The sequence below is a fragment of the Apis cerana genome, linkage group LG8 (genome assembly GCF_029169275.1).
Source record: "Apis cerana isolate GH-2021 linkage group LG8, AcerK_1.0, whole genome shotgun sequence".
Taxonomy (NCBI): domain Eukaryota; kingdom Metazoa; phylum Arthropoda; class Insecta; order Hymenoptera; family Apidae; genus Apis; species Apis cerana.
In genome coordinates this window covers 7604490-7626794 of record NC_083859.1, presented here as the reverse complement: position 1 = coordinate 7626794, position 22305 = coordinate 7604490, and the positions used below count along the sequence as shown (strand labels likewise).

At 22.2% G+C, this 22305-nt stretch overlaps 5 protein-coding genes and 4 non-coding genes across 13 annotated transcripts; 4 read left to right on the top strand and 5 right to left on the bottom strand.

Annotated features, from left to right (window-relative positions):
* Window positions 1–898: 898 nt before the first annotated feature.
* On the top strand, window positions 899–3798 carry LOC108003911 (calcyphosin-like protein). 2 transcript variants are annotated; one of them, XM_017066489.3, is made up of 5 exons: window positions 899–1195; window positions 2256–2412; window positions 2644–2821; window positions 2895–3104; window positions 3266–3798. In XM_017066489.3, exons 2-5 carry the CDS (start codon window positions 2258–2260, stop codon window positions 3365–3367), a joined length of 645 nt encoding a protein of 214 aa, XP_016921978.1. In that variant the 5' UTR covers window positions 899–1195; window positions 2256–2257; the 3' UTR covers window positions 3368–3798. The 2 variants fall into 2 exon arrangements, with proteins under 2 accessions (XP_016921978.1, XP_061934537.1); XM_062078553.1 differs by having other exon boundaries at window positions 1036–1195; window positions 2626–2821.
* Window positions 3799–4839: 1041 nt separating this feature from the next.
* Window positions 4840–4910, bottom strand: Trnag-gcc (transfer RNA glycine (anticodon GCC)). The gene has a single exon. It is a non-coding gene; the product is annotated as a tRNA-Gly (tRNA).
* A 540-nt stretch (window positions 4911–5450) lies between these two features.
* On the bottom strand, window positions 5451–5521 carry Trnag-gcc (transfer RNA glycine (anticodon GCC)). The gene has a single exon. It is a non-coding gene; the product is annotated as a tRNA-Gly (tRNA).
* Window positions 5522–6874: 1353 nt separating this feature from the next.
* Trnad-guc (transfer RNA aspartic acid (anticodon GUC)) lies at window positions 6875–6946 on the bottom strand. The gene has a single exon. It is a non-coding gene; the product is annotated as a tRNA-Asp (tRNA).
* An 808-nt stretch (window positions 6947–7754) lies between these two features.
* On the bottom strand, window positions 7755–7826 carry Trnad-guc (transfer RNA aspartic acid (anticodon GUC)). The gene has a single exon. It is a non-coding gene; the product is annotated as a tRNA-Asp (tRNA).
* Window positions 7827–8145: 319 nt separating this feature from the next.
* LOC108003902 (27 kDa hemolymph protein) lies at window positions 8146–11392 on the top strand. The gene is made up of 4 exons (XM_017066476.3): window positions 8146–8530; window positions 10032–10532; window positions 10631–10793; window positions 10873–11392. The coding sequence occupies exons 1-4, from the start codon at window positions 8485–8487 to the stop codon at window positions 11078–11080; spliced, it is 918 nt and encodes a 305-aa protein (XP_016921965.1). The 5' UTR covers window positions 8146–8484; the 3' UTR covers window positions 11081–11392.
* A 335-nt stretch (window positions 11393–11727) lies between these two features.
* Window positions 11728–22298, top strand: LOC108003904 (protein RRP5 homolog). Its single transcript, XM_062078892.1, has 11 exons — window positions 11728–12348; window positions 13552–14030; window positions 14105–14358; window positions 14421–14664; window positions 14732–14947; window positions 15032–15114; window positions 19241–19284; window positions 20379–20393; window positions 20496–21470; window positions 21536–21701; window positions 21824–22298. The coding sequence occupies exons 1-11, from the start codon at window positions 12315–12317 to the stop codon at window positions 21990–21992; spliced, it is 2679 nt and encodes an 892-aa protein (XP_061934876.1). The 5' UTR covers window positions 11728–12314; the 3' UTR covers window positions 21993–22298.
* LOC108003903 (uncharacterized) lies at window positions 15796–18823 on the bottom strand. Of its 4 annotated transcripts, XM_017066478.3 has the most exons (7): window positions 18683–18823; window positions 18115–18336; window positions 17609–18042; window positions 17411–17533; window positions 17174–17338; window positions 16935–17099; window positions 15796–16343 (listed from the first exon to the last, which is right to left on the bottom strand). In XM_017066478.3, exons 1-7 carry the CDS (start codon window positions 18744–18746, stop codon window positions 16065–16067), a joined length of 1452 nt encoding a protein of 483 aa, XP_016921967.1. In that variant the 5' UTR covers window positions 18747–18823; the 3' UTR covers window positions 15796–16064. The 4 variants fall into 4 exon arrangements, 3 of the variants coding, with proteins under 3 accessions (XP_016921967.1, XP_016921966.1, XP_016921968.1); XR_001767135.3 differs by having other exon boundaries at window positions 15796–16716; window positions 16796–17099; window positions 17609–18336; XM_017066477.2 differs by having other exon boundaries at window positions 17609–18336.
* LOC108003906 (NADH dehydrogenase [ubiquinone] 1 alpha subcomplex assembly factor 3) lies at window positions 18993–19977 on the top strand. The gene is made up of 3 exons (XM_017066483.3): window positions 18993–19128; window positions 19241–19352; window positions 19427–19977. Exons 1-3 carry the CDS (start codon window positions 19076–19078, stop codon window positions 19829–19831), a joined length of 570 nt encoding a protein of 189 aa, XP_016921972.1. The 5' UTR covers window positions 18993–19075; the 3' UTR covers window positions 19832–19977.
* Window positions 22299–22305: the final 7 nt, after the last annotated feature.

Below are 22305 nucleotides of genomic sequence, written 5' to 3'. Positions count from 1 at the left end.
ATTTTATTATTTAAATAATCATTATATAATTATAGTAAACTCGAAGATTTATTTTATATATATTTTATATATATATATATATATAATTTATTGTTACAGATTGATATTACTATCAGTAGCTATCAATTATGTATCATAAAAAATTTTTTTTCGAAAGCTTAGCAAATGAGGATCTTTACATGCATATTAATTATATCTTTACTAATGATTGAATTTATTATTCAATAAATTGTAAAATAATTTTCATTTTTTTTTATATTAATTCCTATTTTAGAAACATAACATATAATTTCGTAAAATATTATATTATATTTCGCCTGTCTTTATAATATCACAAATATAATAATTTAATATTTAATATATTGTATTTATATAATTATATAATTATGCAGCAAAATCAAATTTAAAATAATTTTAATCAAATATATTAATTAATTTTAATTAAATATATAATATAATTAAATATATTAATTCATCATATTAATAATTAAAATATATTTATTGAAATATATTTATATAAAAATTAATATTATTACATTATATATCAAGTATATTTACATTATCTAAAAAATTTTTCATATAATATTATTTTTGTTATATATATTATGCCGATTGTAATTAAATATATATTGAATAAATTTCTTGGAACACAAACCAGATATAATATTTCAATAATTATGCAATTAAAAAATTTTAATGCTTTTAAATTTAATAAATTTACTTTTTAAATTTTATAGAAAATTTTTTATTTTCAATAAAATAAATATACTTTCAATATTTTCTTGAAAAAAGTATGATAATGAAATATAGAAATTTTTTTATAAAATGAATTTTTTGTGAACAACCATTATAAGAATTATCGACAGAAAATCGGTATTCGTGACTGATCACGCGTGAATTTTTTGCTGATACATATGTTGTGGTCAATTGGTCGTTATGGATACGTTTTCTACAAACTATTGTACAGATTATATATCGAATATACCTCATTTTCATACATGAATGTGTTTTATCTGTTATGTGTATAATGTATAATATAGAATGCGAGTCTAGGGAATCCCCTGTCGTCAATTGCTTTTTGATTCTCTTTAAAAGAGCTACGAATTTTTTTCACATTCTTTATCACTAACAGTTGATCAAAATTTCTTTAGAAAATTAATATATGTAGTTGCGGTCTTACCTTCTAGATATCAAGGTAAGTTAGATCACAAAAATTAAAATTAATAAATGAATAAAAATTTTGAATATATTTTAAAGATGAACGATAATGATATAAAAAAAAACTGATTAAGTTTCTAATTAAGAATTTGGATAATTAATTATCAATTTCAAGTTAATATTATATTAATAATTAATAGTTAATAATAATTAATAATATTTAATAATTATTTTAATAATAATTAATTAATAGAGATAATATGTTTTTCCTAATGTAAAAAATAAATCCTTGTTTAAAAATAAATTCTTCTTCATTGTTTTTATAAATAATTTATTTTTATTTTAAATTTATTTATATTTATTTCTATAAATAATAATTAATTATTTCATTAATTTAACATTAATTTAACAAAAATAAATTTTATTTTAATTTAGATATTGATATTATCAATTAATTACAATTTTAATTATCTATTATATATTATATCTTAAGTATATTTAATACTCTGCATTTATAAATATATACAGCTAAACAATTTAAACATCTTGATAAATTAAAGTATCAAAAATTATTCAATGAATTAATGAATAAATACAAAGTCGATGAGAAATAATTTTATTAAGTTTTTTTTTTGTTTTTTTTTTATTTTGTGTTTAGTTAATTAAATCAAAATGGAATCTTTCGTTAATATTTAAAAAAAAATTAATCTGTATTTTAGTGAATAAATTGATCGATATATAAGCTTATAAGCATATATAAAAAAATAAAATATATGTATGTAAAATAAAATATATGTATGTAAAATAAAATATATGTAATATAAAATTAATATTAATTCGTATTTTTTCTTCATAAGTTTTACATTTATTTTTATTTTTATTTGATTGAGATAATCATTTATAGAAATCAATGATTAAATACATATTTGATCCAATAATATTAAATCTCTGAAATATTTAAAGATAGAGTTAAAAGTTATTTTATTGATTTTTTATTAAAATAATTTTAAAATTAAATTTGTTGGATATTCATTTGCTCTCTCTTTTTCAAACTGATGCGTCATAGCCGTGAGTCATAATATGGTTTTCTTTTTCAGGAATGTTCTTGAACAGACCTCAAAGCGCAACAACTAGGCAAGAGATTGAGATGATCTATAAAGCCCAACAGGCCCTGCAAAACACCACGGATTCTATAGAAAAACTTCGTTTGCTCTGTCTGGCCAGAGGTACCAATGGTATACTTGGTTTAGGCAGGTAAGTTGATAATATTATATTTTTAAGATACATTTTTTTAAATACATTATAACATGGCACAAAAATAATACGGTATAAAATTCAAAATTTATAAAAGAGAAAATAGTTTTTTTTAATATGAAAAAACTTAAATTTATATTATTTTTTTTTATTTTATTATTTTAATGAAATATAATTTGCTATATCATAGTGTATAGAATGAGAAATTTCTAGAATGTTTAATCTATATAGAATTTTCCGTCGTATGGATGATGATGGAAATAAGAAATTAAACCTAGAAGAATTCACCAAAGGTCTCGAGGAAAGTGATTTAGATATTTCAGATGAAGAGATTCAAGAGATGTTTAATAAATTCGACACAGATAACGATGGGAACATTAGCGTCGATGAGTTTATTATTGGTATAAGAGTATGTATATTTTTATAACTAAATATTTTTTCATTATTTATCATTGAATTATTAAGAAAAAAATTCTTTTTAGCCTCCAATGTCTCAAAATCGCAAAAATGTAATAGACCAAGCCTTCAAAAAATTGGATAAAACTGGTGATGGAGTGATCACGATTGATGATTTAAAAGGAATTTATAACGTTAAGTGTCATCCCCGTTATATCAGTGGCGAAGAAAGTGAGGAAAGTATTCTTAACAAGTTTTTAGCGAATTTTGAACAGAACAATACTAGAAATGGCACAGTACGTATTTTTTTGTTTCTAGGAAAGATTTCTATGAAATTTTATCTTTTTTTATTAGAATTTTTAAATAAATAATAATTCAATAGATTAAATGGATTATTTCCTTCTATTTTTAATATAAAAAATAATTTTGAATAGAATATTGAATTTATATATTACAGGTTACCGAAGAAGAATTTATGAATTATTACAGCGCTATCAGCGCAAGCATTGATCATGATGCTTATTTTGATCTAATGATGCGAAATGCTTACAAACTCTGAATCTTGTAATAAAATATTCCTCCAATTTAATTTTCACTACTTTTAAACTTAGCTTTAGCTTTGCGATCAATGTCGATTTTGAAAGCATTCACGCAACTGGTAGCGACTAATAAAAAATTTATAGATAGCTCTGGATAGTTTAAGAAAGTTAGTGTAATAATAATTTAGTTTACGTAATAATTCATCACTAGTTTTCTCTAAAAAAATTTTATCTAATTAATCGATGTATTGATTAATGTATAAAGGAAATATCAAGAAGATAATATTCCTATAAAAATATATATATATATATATCTTTCTCTTCATGTGTTTCGCTACATATTTCTTAATTTGATCCAAAAATGTTTCCTATGATATTTCTTAATTTTTGTATAAAAATTTAATTGATATTAATTAATACTTGTAGTAGCAAATATATTGAAAAATTTTTATGCATGCGTTTTTCACTTATAATTCAGATATAACAATTTCCTACAATCTTCGGTTTAATTTGAGATTCTATCAGATATTGATATCTATATATGACCATTTATAAAATGTGTGCGTAGCTTGTAAGAACGGAAGCTTGGTTATAGGGTCCAACACAATGAAATGATATTAGATTAACATAGGAATCGAGTCCACGTCATGTCAATTATTTGTATATTCGTAAAAAATAGAGTTTTTGTCTTTTCATTTCAGAGTGATAAACATTGAATACTTATTAGTGAATTAAAAAAAAATACATAATACTCACTTTTTAAAAACAGGAATTGATGGGGATAACTCTACAGCCACGTATGCAAAAAATGCGTCAAACGTTTTATTGTATTCAAATATTAAATATTAACAGTTTCATTTTTGTATAATTTAATTTCACCTGTTTAATTTTTAGAACGTAACTTTTTTATACTTTGATTCTAAAATATTAAAAATTTTTAATTTTAATCTTTTTATTATAATTAAATATATTTTGAAAAAATAATAAAAGCTGAATATTACCTAATTCTATTTAAGAATCCTTATAAAAACTTTCGTTCTTACATTATGAGTTTATTCGGTTTCTTGTAAATTTATAATATCCATTTAGTATCGATCTTTTTTAAAATATTTCAATTAAAGAAACATTTTTTCTTTAATTGAACAAAAGTTCAATTTTTATGTTCTATTTTGATGTTTCATTTTCTATCTTGATGTTCAATAGATACTTAATAAAATAATAACCTTTGATATATATATTAATTATTTATCAGATTTTTTTACAATAAGAATATATAATTAAATTATTAACTTCGATATAATGGTAATTGTACTATTTTATAAATTATCGTCATTTTCATAAAATCCAAAAAGTGTTAAAATTGTAATACAATAATTATTATTTATTATTATTGAAAATTATTATTTATCTGGATATATAAATTATTATTTATTTATTTCAATTTTGAATTTTTTATTTTTTCTAATGAAATTATATTAAAGAAAAAAAAATTTGCATCGGCCGGGAATCGAACCCGGGCCGCCCGCGTGGCAGGCGAGCATTCTACCACTGAACCACCGATGCTATATATGATGAAGTATGCATAAATTATAATGTAACATTCTAAAGTACCAATAAATTACGATTTTTTTCTTCCCTGTTTTGAAAAATTTTAAAAACGCATTGGGAGAAAAAAAAAAAACTCAGAACGTTCTTAGTAAATTGTTATTAGTTGTGAATAAAATTTCGACAATAAACAAATCTTTTTATATTATTTTATTTTTGTATTTGATTTCAATTTTATCTTAACATTTCGTAAGTATATATTTTATGATATTATTTAATACATTCAAAAATTATTATATAAAATTATAAATTAGAAGAATTAAAAAATATTATTATTCTTCAAGATAAAATTTTCAAAAAATTTAAGTTTATTAATTGTATTAATATATAAGTATTAATTGAATTGTTATATTTAAGAGTTTACTTGTTTATATAGAAAAAATAACGAATAAAATAAAAATATATTATTTATATTAAAAAAGAAGATTTATAAGATTATATATATTTTATAAAATTATAATAAAAAATAATATAAAATAAAATATAAAAAAATAAATTTGCATCGGCCGGGAATCGAACCCGGGCCGCCCGCGTGGCAGGCGAGCATTCTACCACTGAACCACCGATGCTTATTTAAATTATTGTAAATATAGATATAAAACCTATTAATATAGTCTACTTTAATAAATTTTATATTATCTATAAATTCTATATTATAGAATATAATTTAATATTATCTATAATCTAATATTATCTAATATTATCTATAATCTATAAAGTTCGATAATCTTTAGTTATTAATATTCAAAATAATGATTATTTGTTGAAATTTTTAATTATTTTTTAATTATATGAGCGATCAACTACTAATTAAAAATAAAAATCTCCATAATGCTGTTACAGAAATCAAAATGTCAGAATCTTTCTTAGATTGATGTCATTTGTCGTCTGACTTAATTTAAAAACGGAATTTAAGCTTTTTTTGTTTTCTTACGAATGTGAAAACGCTATTTCTTATGATTGTACTATAAATAGATTTAATCGACTTCCTTCGAATTAATAGACTGTGATAGATATTTACGATAGAATTGTTACTATTATTAAAAATAATTTTTCCAAAAGTTTTAATGTATCTAAAAAACTTAATTTGTATCTTGTATTTGATATGCTGAAACATTGTTTTTTAATATTTTGTCTTCTATCTTCATTCAATATATGCTATAAGATTAATAAAAATTAAATCATATATATATATATATACATATAAAATATTTCAATTAAATATATATATATATATATATATATATATATATATATATATATATGTTGTAATAAGCTAGAAAAATATAAATATCTAAAATCGATCTATCGAGAAATAATAACTATAGTTATGGTTGCTGCAGTTATAATAAATAATATTGTGAATACAGATGTGTAGAAGAAGGGCTTAAATCATTTTTATTTAGAAGTTTGTTATGTTTATTGCTTAATATAAATTATTTTTATCAATATACATTAAAGAAAATAAAAAAATCTAGGCAGCGATTTATAAATTACATCTTATGACATTATCCAATCTATACATATTAATTTAACACATATAAAAATATACAATACATATAATATATGTTGTGAAAAAATATAAAACTTCAAAAATATAAGTAGATATTTGAATATAGACAAGAAAAAAAAGGTTTTAAGGAAATCATAAATTATAACTTTATTTATATTAAATCACAAGTTAAAAAGCTCAACTTTTGATATCTGTTTTTTTGAAGATTTTAAACATTTTTCAAAATCTTCAAAAAAACAGATATCAAAAGTAAAAATAAAAGATTTTATTAAATAAACATTACACATTTTTTATTTCTAGTTTTTTTTGTAATACATGATATATATAATGATATAAACATTTTCCACAATTATAATGAAAAACAACAAGAAGTGAAAAAAAAAGTAAGAAGAAATAAAAAAAATATTCTCTCCCCGTCGGGGAATCGAACCCCGGTCTCCCGCGTGACAGGCGGGGATACTAACCACTATACTAACGAGGATTTTAATAGTACTTTATTTTCTTATTCACTCATTGCAAAATAAATATATTTTGAAATAATAAATTTTAAAAATCAAAACTAATATTAGCATTTTCAATGTCTTATTGTAATTATTATTAATATATTATTACTCATAGATGATATTTGAGTTAAGCCCAAATAAATTATTTTTTATTAATTTTTCATATTTATATAAATAATATAAAAATAAATAATATAATAACAAAAATAAATAATATTATTGTTACTTCAAAATAAGCATATAATATATAATACATAAATAATACTATTTTTGATTGAGTATGATTGTTTACTTTTTTATTTTATGTTTTGTAAATTGAATTATATTTATTATTTCCATATAAAAAAAATATAGAATTAATTTCAAATTATCTTGTTCTTTGATTTATATTTTTTAATATTAATCTAAACATGTTTTTGCAAACAGTAACTCAATTATTATTCTATTATAATTAATGTTCTAATGTAAAAATAACAATTTATATTGAATCTAGAATTAGAAGATTTGGATATTACTGTCTATGAGTAAGAAAATAATATATTATATATAGCGTATTATTCGATTAATTATTAATTTCAACAATACCTGATATTTTAATTTATAATATTATTTTTTGAAAACTATTTTAAAATATATATGTAAAATGATACCTTTTTAGGTATTTTATCAATTTAATTATAATTATAATTATAATACATTTATAATACAATTATATTACACATTTAATATTCATAATTATTTATAAAAAAAAATTATTTGAAAATTATGCAAAAATAGAAAAAAAAACTCCCCGGCGGGGAATCGAACCCCGGTCTCCCGCGTGACAGGCGGGGATACTGACCACTATACTACCGAGGATTCTTTGTACTGGTTTTTTTAATTAAATATTATAAGTACAAAATATTCTATAATATTTTTTTTAATATAAAATATTACATTTAAATGATTATTTAAATTTTATATTATTATTTAATAATTTATTGGAATCATATTATACTTTTGTGTAAAAGTATTATCAAATAATACTATGATTATTATAATGATTTATTTAATAAATATTTTTTTTTCTTTTTAAAACAGTAAAAATTATCGAAAATAAATAGATTTACATTACATAAATAAAATTGGATTAAAATTAACACAGATATGAGGAATATAAGTTTTATATAAGCGGAGCGCGTGCGCTCAGAAATTTAGTATTGGACTATCGTTCGTGCGAGTCGCCACAGTGTATTTCTATGTTTCATTTTCTAGAGTATTGTATATTACTTTCTTGTCTTTCTTGCTTTCACTAATTTTCTGGGCAAAATTGACATATTAATGCATTTCTCATAATAAACAGACTACGTTCGAATGCATACAAAATTATTGAAGTGATAATAATTATGCGTAACTGAAGATATATTTCTATTTCGTAATTCCGTCGTATAGATACATTCTTTTTCGCGGGATATTCATTGACAGAATTTCGACATCGACACATCCCTGGTTGAATATTCTTTATCAAGAAACAGAGATGTTCAAATATTCGACCATATTCACTGCCATAATATTCTTATGTGGTAAGTTACTAATTCGAGTAATCGAATTCAACGATTTGTTTAGACATGTAGAAATATATAGATCTTTTTTTGCTATATTTTTTCATTGATAAAATTTGTGATCATATATCGTATCATTTAGCATAAAAGAAAGATTCGAGAAATGATTAAAAGAGTTAAAAGGAAAAATTTAATATGCATAAAATGATTGCATGTGCAAAATCATGTTAGTTAATTTTTTTATACTCACGTTAAAAGAATTGTTTTATCAGTAGAATTCGAGATTAAATATTACCGCTTGAAATACAATTCTTATGTATATCATTTGAAAGAACTGACCATTGTTCTACATTTATGATAGGAACAGTGAATCTCAAATTTCATTGTTTGATTTTAAGATCAAGAAATGATAACGACATTCATGTTCATATTCGATAATGATATGTATCATTGAAATTAAATGCAATAACTGCATCGAATGCTCGATTTATTGACATTTAATTCTTAATGCATATTCCGCATAAATATTTACAGATATAAATTAATGATCGATGTACTTGATTATTGATATGAGATAAAGATCGTACTGTTCTCTTTTTATATCGAATAAATACTTATCATTATTACACGTGTGACGAATGCACAGATTGCATGTTGATTCAACTTGTGTACTTTGTACTTTATAAATATATTTTCATTTTTCATTAATTGAATATTCATGATACAAAACATTTTTATAAAACAATTGTAAAAAATATACTCTTATTATTATTATTGAAATCATTTTATTAGAGATTCAGTTTCATAATTTCTTTTTTTTATTTTTCATAACCTATAAATGTAATAAAACAAAGAAAATAACTAAAATAATTTTTAATTTTTATTGGTTTCATATTGAATGAAATTAATTTTGATAATTTTAATTTGAAAAATAAAAAGATAAAAAATATGATTAATAGACTTGTAGTTACAAATCGAAATAATAACTAATACAAAGTCCACGTGAGATGACGTGTTTATTTCCTCTTTAAACAGGAAATTTTATAAAACAAGATTCCAAATAATCGTAAAACCTATCACTTTAAATTTAAATATTTAATGCTAAAAATGTTATGAAAAGAATAAATTGTAACTTTGATATTTTCTGGTCTTATAAAAACTTCTAAAATAAATATTAAACATATTAATAATTATTGAAATTCATTTGAATTCATTCAAAAATATATCTTAAATATATATCTTATATATATTTAATATAATAATATATCTTAAATACATCTTAATATATATAATTATAATTAATATAATTAAAATATCTAAATACATATAATATAATGTATATAAATATATATACATATAAAATATACTTAAAATTATTTATAATTATTTATAATTTATAATATATTAAAAAAATTATTTTGAGTTATTCTTTTGCAAAATTATTAAATTAAAAAATAACGTAAATTAAAAAATATGTTAGAAATTATATCTATATAAATTAATATATTATTTTTTATTACAGCATTTCTTGGATGTACTATTTCTGAAGATAACTTGCCTAATGCAGAAGAAGCATTACAAAAAGTTTCTGGTATTATTGATTTGAATAATTTAAATGTATCTGGAAACCCTGCTTTGGATAATGTTAATGCATCTGTGATAAAACATGCTCTGGAAGAAAGTCAAAGTGTTTTCAAACAAAAATGTGACAAAAATGGTGGAGAGGGTACATTTGAAAATGCTATAAATGCAATGAATGACTTGGAACAGTGCCTTAAATCATTTGTTAATTTCACAAAGTTGGAAAAAGAAATGGAAAGACATAAACCAACTGGAGATTTAGATACAGTGTTTAAAACTTACTGCCGTAAAACTCCCACTCTTAAGAAATGTGTTAGCAATTTTACTACAGCAATAGAACCATGCTTGGAACCACAAGAACGAGAAAATAAGAAAATCATTCAAAATATTACGGATTCTCTCTTAACTTTTGTCTGTTATAAAGAGGGAGACCGTATTGCTCGTATGCATTTTTCTTTTTAATTCAAGATTATTTAATAGAATAAAATAAAAACAATAATAGTTTGAAATATTATTAAAAAATATTTTAATTGTTTATAGTTTTCATTTCTGCTAATGGACCAGAATGTTTGCAATCAAAACAACAGGAAATTCAACAATGTGTCAACATTACTTTAGGAAGTTATATTCCTCAAACAGATCTTAATAATGGACCAGGATTGAATTCTCTCCCACTTCTTGTTTTTGGAACTAAAGAATGCACGTAAGAATCAAAAATTATATAACAAATTTTAATATTATATAACAAAATATAAATATATTTTTTTTATATATATTTTTAGAGATATTTCTAAAGTTCAGAGCTGTATTGTAAGAGAATTGGAGAAATGTAAGGATCCAGTACCAGCAAATATTGTGGATTCCATATTTAATTACATCATAAAAGTGACACCATGCCAAAAAGTAATAAATCTTCAAAATACTGCTTCTAGCTCAACAATTAACTTATTATGCATGGGCCTAATATTTTTATTGTTAATACTTACATAAAATTAATTCTAATAGAAATTATTTACAAAAAAATTCCAAATTAAGAGACAAAAATTCTTGTTTACAAGTATAAATTTCATTACTTTAGATTACTTTAAATTTCATTGAAACATATGTGATACTTTTGAAAGTAAGAAAATATTCAAATATATAAGTCTGGTTTTTAAAATATTTTTCATTATATTGATTCAAATTATAAAAAAACGAAATTTGTACTATTTTAATAATTCTGGTGCTTCAGAATAGACTGACATATTTGTAAGTGTCCATCTGAATATAATGCTAAATATAAATTGTAACTATAATAGAAAACCTAGACTTTTCTTCACTTTTGCAACACTTGGAATATATTCAATTTTATACTATAGTGATATAATTAAATAAATTCATACTTGTAATATAAGTACCATGAATTATATACAATAATAAGACATGAAATTATCATCATTTGTATAGATTAATATAAATATGTTATAATAGAAATATATTGTATTTTTTTCATGATACTTAATGTTATTATACAATTTAATGTTATTATTATAATGAAATTTAATGTTATTATTATTGTGAAATGTTTTTTATATTCAAAATACAAAATAATACATAATTTTCCTTTTATAATACAAATTATTTTTGTAGCAGTATAAATTTATATATTTAATATATTAATAATCATAGTTTCATAACTAATATATATTGCAATGATGCCGTAACACTTTTCGAAAACAAAATATTTTTATTTGTACTTACATTTGTAATTCTATTCAAAATTTCATATAAATATTCTTTAAGAAATGTTATATATCTTCACATCACGCGCGCAAACGAACAAGAGAAATAAGATTATTTTCCGTTGGAACTAATACAATGTAATAATTGATATACGTTCATTAGCTACTTCTTATGAATCCTTAGAACTATTCTTTTATTGGTGAACAGATGATATTCATAGAAATGATTGCGCACGCGTTGTTAGTATTTCGCACACTTTCGCTTGTCTTCGGGTAGGTTCGCAGCTCGCAAAAGCAGTGCACTTGAGAAAGCCCATCGCAGGCTGTCTCGACGTGTATGTTTTGAACAATTCGCAACATGTTAATGAGTTTTTATCAGATTCTAATTAAAAATTCATGCAGTGTATTCAGTATACGAAAAAAAATTAATAGTGCAAGACATTTACCCTCTTGATCGAGTATTTTTATTAGTATCAATTGTGCAATAAGGAAGGTGAAGAACGATGCCAGGCAAAGGAGGCAGAAGACGAAAATGTGGTAGGAAAATCTTATTTTTTGATCCTATTTGTAATATTTGTTTTTTCTTAAAAATAATTATTTAAAAAATCTTCAAAATCATATTCGTAAAAAGTCTTGATCAAATATGCGATGATTATTCTTTATTAAATTATTGGCATTTTTTTGGAATGACTCATCATTTAAATTATTTATTTTATCTTACAACACATATTAGATTGTCAATTATTTTAATTTTTTAATGAAATTATATATAAAATCATTAACTAATTTTCAAATAAAAAACTATATTGATTTATGAAATTTTTAACAATATGTTCGAATTGAACGTCGTGTCACTACTAGCTATCCCCATGTGACTTTCATGCTTTTCGTATGGGTTTGGGTTAGGTACGAGATAGAATAAAAAATTTTATGTTCAAATAATTGAAACAAATCATTAATTTAAATCATATTTTAAAATAGAAGCAATTTTTTTGTAAAAAATCATGAATCATTGGAAAAGATGTTTATCGCTTGCTTTATATTTTAAGTGAGCGATAAAGGGTTAGATATATATATCATGCTTTTTTTGTATCATTTGTATTAAATTTAAATCGTTTATTATGTTTAACATTTATTATTTATTATATTTATATAAAATATGCGTCATTTTTACAATTATCAATGCATGTAATTATTGATATTTGAAATTCTTTTAATAAATACTTATATGTATTTTGCAATTTGTTACAATAAATATCTTATTTAATAATTAAAAATTATAAAACTGATATATAACTGATATATAAAACTGATTTTTATAATTATATTTTTATATAATTTAATATAAATTTTTCAAAACTGATTGATTATATATAACAATTTTACTAAATGACAAAAATAACAGCTGTTTAATATTTATATCATATTACATTATATATTAGATTTATTTTTTAAATAATATTTACTTTTAACAATTGTTATTTTATTATCTATACAAATTAAGTATAAAAATTGATTATTCACATTTATATCATTGATGATTATTTAAATTTTTTTTCAATATTGATTTTAAATATTTTATATCAATATAATATTAATTTTCAATATTTTATATCGATCATTTTATATCACGATAAAGAAATTTTTAATATTTTTAAATTTATAATATTTTTTATTTATCAAATATTATATATAAATATAATTTATTTATAATTCATAAAAAAATGATCTTTCTTATAGGACATGGTGGAAAAAGAGCTGAATTAACATCTGATGAAGATTCTATCAATAATGATGCATGCAGCGTATCTAGTAGTCAATCTGATAATCGCAGCATGTTAGATGATGTGAATGATAATGAGGTAGATGAATTCGCGCAGCAAGAAGCATTTGAAGAGAAACTAAAGGAAGCAATTGATGGTTTATCACAAAAGAGTGCAAAAGGCAGAACAATTTGTTTCAATGGAATAGAAAAAATCTTTGCCATCAAATATATTCCAGATTTTGTAGAGGATAGAAAAATGACTATCACAGATTCTGTGGAACGAGGTTTAAGAAAAGGACGTAATGAAGAACAATCTACAGCAGCCAGATTAAGTAGCTTGCTTTGTGTTCAATTGGGAGCTTTTGAAAGTGCAGAAACAGTTTGTCGAGATTTGAAAAGTACTTTAACTTTTATTGCCAATGATACCACAGCTTCTACTCAAGCACGTTCAGAGGTAAAACAAAAAAAGCGATAATTCAATTTATTTATAATTATATTATTTATAAATAATAAATTATATATTTATAGTGCTGTTGGGCTTTAAGCATGAATCAATTCTTATCAGGCAATGATGCAACTGCAACCATTGAAATTGTACAATTATTGTCTGGTATTTTTTCTGGTTCCTATTTAAAAGGAAATGGTGCTATAGCAAATATTTCTACAGAAATTGCTGCGTTGCATGCTGCAGCTATTTCATCTTGGACACTTCTTTTAACAATAATGGCTCCAGCGGATATTTACAGCTTGCTTGCAAGTGATAGAACTAATAGTTATATGCCGTAAGTATTTTTAAAGAAAAACTTAAAAGAACTTAGAATTATAAAAATAATTTTTATTTTAGGTCCTTGAATAGATTGCGCGAGTTATTAGAATCACCACATTTGGATATAAGATTGTCAGCTGGTGAGGCTCTAGCTGTAATATTTGAATTGGGTCGTGATTTTTCATGCGATTATGAGCAAGATTGGTCTTTGGATCTAATCGAAGTATTAAAAGAGTTAGCTACAGATTCAAATAAGTACAGAGCAAAAAAAGATCGTAAACAACAGAGAGCTAATTTCAGAGATATACTTCGCTATATAGAGGTAAATTTTGTATTAAGAATATTAGAACATTGAATATAATCATATATACTGATAATGAATTTTTTAGGAGGATATTCTACCAGAAATGCATGTAAAATTTGGCCAAGAAATTCTATATTTAGAAGGATGGTGTGCCCGAACTCAATATAATGCATGCTGTAGATTACTTGGTCCAGGAATAAATATTCATCTTGCGGAAAATCAACTTCTGCGCGAAATTTTTCACCTTGGTAACAAAGTTATGCCAATACAATTGAATCAAAAAACAAGTAAATTAGAAAGGGTAAATTTTTTACATTGAATAGTCTTGATTATAATGTTAATTTCAAATTAATTAATTTTATGAATTTTAATTTATTTCATTTAGACATTAATGAATGCAGCTGCATTCAAAGCGCGCACTATTCAGCGCAATAAAAACCGAGACAAACGATCAGCTGCCTTGGCACCGTGATTCTTCAACTTTCTTTTTTTATATATATTAGATAATTTCTTTTAAAATAAGAAAAACATGATTAAATTTTTTATTTGTTATAACCGTTCTTATAACAACAAAAAAATATATTACATATTATTGTTCATAATGGTCTATTTTAAATTGTAAATAGAGATGAACAAAAAGAAAAAAAAATTATAATTTTCATTCTATTTAATTGGTTGGATTAAAAAATTTGTTTTAACTTGTATTTAATAATAGCAGAAAACAAATTATTTGCATGATGTTGTTTCATGTTATTTATATTTTGTATATATGAAATTAAAATATGTATATACGATAAATGGTTAATATCTATTGTACTTGTTTTCTGTTAAATTTAATTTGACATTATTGATATGTTGATGAATTTTACTTGATGAATTTTATAAATTTTACTATTATATTATAAATTTATGTGTTCCACAATATAAAGAAAATTTAAATTTAATATTCGAGTTAATATTTTTTTGTAACTAATTTAATTATAGCATATACATAAAATTATATTCTACATATGATCATTCTTATATTAAAGGTAATTGTTAAGTATCTATATATATAAATATGTAAACCGGCATTGTACATAATAACATAATTTATGATATAGTATAGAAATTCTTCATTATATATTATATGATAAAATAAAGTGGAAATACAATTTCAGTCATTTTATTATGTTATTATTTTTGATGATTGTACAATTCTGTATTTAACAATCCACCTTAATCAACTTTAACAATAATTTCCTATGTATTTACATCATCACAGTTATGTCAAAAAGTGTAAATACATTATATAAATTGTACATAATATATAAACTACATAAACGATACATTTTATAAGATATTTAGACATATAATTATATAATCACAATCTGTTATAAAACATTTTTTAAAAACTTTTTCCTTTTTTTATGGACACATTATAAATGTAATTTCACCATTTGATCAGCAAATTCTCTTTCACTTAACATGTGCCATCTATAATTCAATATTCTAGATACTTCTTTTTCTGTATTTTCATAACTACGGCTATTTTTTTGAATCCATTGATAATGTTCCGGTGACCAGTTCATAATTTTTAACCAATCCCCATCACATTTTTTTAAAATTGAATATCTTCTGACATATAAACAACGTAAATTCTTTGCTGTAGATACAATTTCTAAAATGGTGGCCGTTGAAATTTTATCTCGAATCATCTGCAGGGAAACATTTATTGTATATACAAGTCTGATAAATTATAAATTCGAATTACAAAACTTTTTTTATGAGTTAGTTATTTGAAAGGAAGTTATTTGATAAATGTTATTAGCTGTATGAAAGGATAAAAAATACCAAGGAAACCAATCCGTGGATTAATGTAATTGTATGAAGTATTATTCATTCAAAGACCAGTTATTAACCCAGGCAAATTATTAAATGTGTCATGGTAAAATATTTGTCTCCCACTGATTGGCTTCCAAGTCATTGATACAATCATTGATCTGAATTTAAATCTCTTGTCTTATATACTATTGACAAATCAGTGATATATTGCCACACAACATATGTACATAAATAGATCCAGAGAAGCTGTAAAAAATGTTTTTAATATTTTCAATATGTTTTTTAAAATTTGCATTATAATATGTGATCTAGTTAAATAACTTACACGAATAGTAATAAATAATTTTGTATAACAAAAATTTGAATGCATGCTATCACACATCATTAAGAGTTTTTGTTAAAATCATAATGATTTTAAAAAGTGACAATACACATCAGAAATTCAGTCAAACACAAAGTGATACCAGTGTATGAAGGTTTGGACACATTTTGCAAAATTGTACTAGTGCTTCATCCAATCTTTGAGAAAAATTTCTGGGCACAAAATATCTGCTTAGACCTTTAAACGCATATACCTTTATTGTTGATTCAAAAAATGTTCCATGATTAAGAATAGTTGAAGATGAAATCTAAAATATTTAATGTAATTTATTTTCAAATTATATTTAGCAATATCTTAAATATTTTATGAATTCACATTAACCTGTGTATTTGGAATATCTAAAACAATACTGTGACATGGAATATTCCCATGTTCTAATAAATCAATAGGCAAAAGTATATCTGTAGACTTATGGCTTTCCACTTCAAAATGAACTTTAATATGAGGATTGTTTCTTTTCATCTTTATCCAAGATTTTCTTGAAGGCTAAATTAATAAAAATTAATTTAATTAAAGTATTTAAAATAATATATTTTATTAACTTATAGTAATTATTACCAATCTCACTGTAGCATCTTTTGGACTATAGCAATTTTGAACAATATGAAGATGTTGTAATTTAGTATATCCAATTAAATCTATTACATCTTCATGAAGATTTTGAGGACTAATAATTAATACCTTTATATAAAACAAAAATGTCATATTAAACATTGAATATAGATTTTTGAAAGTTTTTTATTCAATAAAACTTACATTTAAATTAATAAATACTCCTACATGTAAAAGAGGGCAATGATACCTTGTAGTATTAATTAAAACCAATTTTGATAATGTCTGAGTACAATTTGCACAGATATCATCCATTAAATGTAAAGCTTCTTTACTATCTAACATGAGATCTATCAATTCTAAGCATTTCAAATTATGTAAATTACGCATCAATCTTTTCAGTGCTTCTAATAATTTTCCACCAGTACCAAAAATTCTAATGCTATCAGGATCATCTCTGTTTGCCATATTACAAGGAAATGTAAATTTAAGTCGTCGAATATAAGTACCAACTCCTGCCACTGATGTATTATCTGATCCTTGTTTTTCAGTGTACCATGATATCATGTTCATAAATTCATAAAGATTATAAAAATTCAACATTGGTTCAAAAACAAGAGATCTAAAATTTCTTCCAACTTTATTCAAACATGTAGAAGTTCTCATATGATCCAAAACATATTGCCACCCACTATGATAATTAAATTTACCTCTAGTAAGAGTGGTGTCTTCTAATGTAAATGTAGACCATACTTTTGGCAATTTAAAAGCACGATACCATGACCTACATACCAAAGATGCATAATATCTTTCACGAATAGTTAAATAAGAAAAAATTTCTTCTAAAAGTATATCAGGTGTTTGATCCCAACAGCTATATATTTTATTTTCTTTCTCTTCTTCAGTATTTTCTTCAATATCTATATATAATGCTATAAAATTAATAAACATTTAATATTCTCATTTTTTTTCATTAATTTAATATAGACACGTTTTTAATTAATACTGAAATTATAATGAACTATAATAACGTTTATTTATTTAGAATTTTTATTATTTTGTAATGCCGATTCATTTACCGGAAAATTTTTTTAAAAATTTATATTATATTCAACATATAATTATACAATTAATGATTTGAAGAATAAATTAAAGAGATCATTATTATAATATAAAATTAATAGAATGATATAATATAATATATCATTATTTATTTATGTTTAATTCTATATCTTTTGACATTTATCATTTAATAACCTATTGCGTTTTAATGCTCACCTCGATCATCTTCATCAAATTTCCAACAGCCTTTGCTCATTTTCATTATGGGATTATTATCCATATTGTATTAAGATAAAAGTTTATTTTTTTCTGACAAAGTATTTTCCATGCAATATTTCTAAAAATACACTAAAATTGGAAGGGGATGTCGACTGAAGATCTCCATGATGGAACTTAAGATAGGATATTGTTAGATTTTATTCACCATTCTGAATGCTATATTTTCGTATCGGTAAAATTTATAATACTATTTGAATCAACCAATCAAATAATATTAGTGACAGTCATAGATTATTAAGAAGATAGAGTTGGTATAATCATTACAAACTTCAAATAAACATACTTGCTCTAAAGTGTAACAACGCTTTAAATATTAGTAACATTATTATAATGGTTTTGATTAACAATTTATTTATGTTAAGGCAATTAATGCAAAATATTAGGTCAGTATTATTATTTTAAATGTTAAAAAATAAAATATATTTTTTTTATTAAAAAGATAAGAGAATTAAAAAAAAAATTTATTTTTTATTAATAATATTTAATTATTTGTAGATTATTCCATAGCTCAAAAATTACAAAAGGATATGAAGGACCTGGTAAGACTACAATGGATATTCTTAATATTCAAAATAAACAACAAATTTTAATAAATAAGTGTTTACCGGTATAATAAAATTTTATATTATTTTTATTTTTATTTTAATTAATAAAGTTATACATTTTTATTTATTTTTATAGATAGGATTTAAATTGAATGACAATTCATTAATTTTGGGTCCTCTTGCAATTTTTCCTGAAATAATTTTGGCCTGGAATATAGATTCTACAAAGGATATTAATGAAGCCACTTTATCCTTATTCACTATTTTATATCCAACAATAGATCTTTTGATTTTAGGCCTTGAATCTAATTATGAATATAAAAGAATTTTAGAAATAAAAAAAATACTTTTCAAATACCAGATCAAAACTGAAATACTTCCAGTGGAACATGCTTGTGGTATTTATAATTTTTTAAAATCTGATGGAAGATATGTTGCAGCAGGTTTAATACCTCCATTACCTAAAACTATTTCTCATCAGAAACCACTTCAAAAATCACCTAAACAATTAACTGAAGAAAAAAATTTAATAGATACTTAAATAATTGAATACCAAAATTCATAAATTTATATTGATAATAATACTATAATGTTTATAGAATTATTTATATAGATTAACAATATTATATTAATATAAATGTAAAAAAAATTGTATAAAACAATAAAAATAAAAATTAATTATATAAAGTACTTAATATTTAACAAAGAAAAATAAGGTTATATTATAAAAATAAAATTATATATAAAATTAAATTTATATATTAATATAACCTTAAAGAAACATAGTAGCAATGATAAATACGTTTATGAGTAATATTTACATGAAAATATAATAGTTTAATAATTAAAAAGATAAAATTCCTATAAAATATATTTTTTGTAAATTTGGTACTTCTGAGTCATTAAATGATGTTTTTCAAGAAGCAGTGAGAAGTAATGATTCGTTAAAGATATAAATTTAATATATAAATAATATTTTTTATAATTCGAAATTTTATAATTATATTTTTTGTGTAATACTTTCTGTAAATTCTTCTGTATTTCACAGATAATATTAAACAATTAAACCATTTTCCACACACGTTGAGGAATTATCAAATTTGGTAAATATAAATATACAAAAATATTATTATAAATATATTCAATATATTCAATATATTCAATATAAATAATCAAATATCCATTAAATATTCATTATATTTTAGTGAAACATTATAAAAAAAGAATGAATAATTTAAAAAAAGAAAAAGTGATTCAAGAAAATAAGATAACCAAAAAAATAAAAACTGAAAAAATAGTTCCAAAGATGAAATTTCTAAATAAAAAAAAACCAAGGAAAAATTTAAAAAAAAAATTAAACACAGTATATGTTAATCAAAAAAGAAAAGAAATGCTAAAAAAAATTAAATCAAAAAAAAATGTTAAATCTATTATATATGATATAAAAAATACATTTAATAATATTAATAATTATAACAATACTGAGAATAAGTCAAGATTATCTGAATGTGGTTTTTTTTGGAATGAAATATCTACCTTAAATTCCTGTGAAAATAAAGAATCATCCAGTGACAGTGAAGATGAAATAGAACAAAAATCAAAACAGAAAAGCAAGAAATTAAATACTGTTGAACGTAGAGAAAAAGAAAAGCAAAAAGAACGTGAAATTCGCCAAAGGGAAGAAGCATTAGCTAGTAATCAATTGCCAAATTCTATAGATCAGTTTGACAGATTAGTTTTAGCTAGACCTAATAGTTCAATAATTTGGTTGCAATATATGGCATATTATTTACAAACAACAGAAATTGAAAAAGCGAGAGCAGTTGCAAGGAGAGCAGTAAAGACAATTAATTTCAGAGAAGAAAATGAAAAATTAAATGTTTGGAATGCCTGGTTGAATTTAGAATCTAAATTTGGTACTTCTGAATCATTAAATGATGTTTTTCAAGAAGCAGTGAGAAGTAATGATTCGTTAAAGATATATACCCATATGTTGATCATTCATGTTGAAGCTGGTAGACAGATTGAATTAGAAAAAACAATTAATACTATAATTGGAAAATTTAAACAAATTCCTGAAACATGGATCAACTGTGGAGAAGCGTTATTAAAAATTGGTTTAAAAGATAAATCAAGGCATATTATGCAAAGAGCATTGCAATCTTTACCAGCATCTGAACGTACGTACAAATATATTATTAGATAAAAAGCAAAATAAAACAATAATACAATATTAATTTTGTAGATGTGAACTTAATAGTAAGATTTGCTATTATGGAAAACAAATTTGGGGATAAAGAGAGAGCACAAACATTATTTGAACAAATTTTGAGTTCCTATCCAAAAAGAGTTGATATATGGTCTTGCTATGTTGATTCTTTAATTAAATCTAATGATATTGATATAGCAAGGTAATAATATTTTATCTTTATTAATATCAGTTTTTTATTTAATTTTATTTTATTTTATTTTTTTTATTTTAATAGTATATTTATTTTATGATGAGATAAAAATATTGTACAAAATTTTATAGGAGAGTACTTGAAAGAACAATTATTCAAACACTACCTCCAAGAAAAATGAAAATTTTATTCAAGAAATTTATTAATTTTGAAGAACAATATGGTACTCAAGAGAATGTAAACCATGTTCAACAAATGGCTGCAGAATATGTAGAAAGACAATGTAATAAAAATGTTTAACGTCTTTAACAATATAAATTATAAATTATAAATTAAATATTTTGATATATATTTTTTATATTGTCAGTGAAAATTTAGTTGTACAAAACTTAAGGAAATTTGATTTCAAGGTTAATATTTTTATAAATTATTTACATTTACTTTTTAAAATTTTATTGCTATTTTTTTTATTTAAAAATATATTTATTATTAAAATTGAAACATAAATTATTAATTGATAATAATATAATTATTAATTATTATTAATTATTTTAATCATTCAATCTGTAAAATTAAATGTCAAATAAATTTGCGGGATTAATGTAATTGGTAA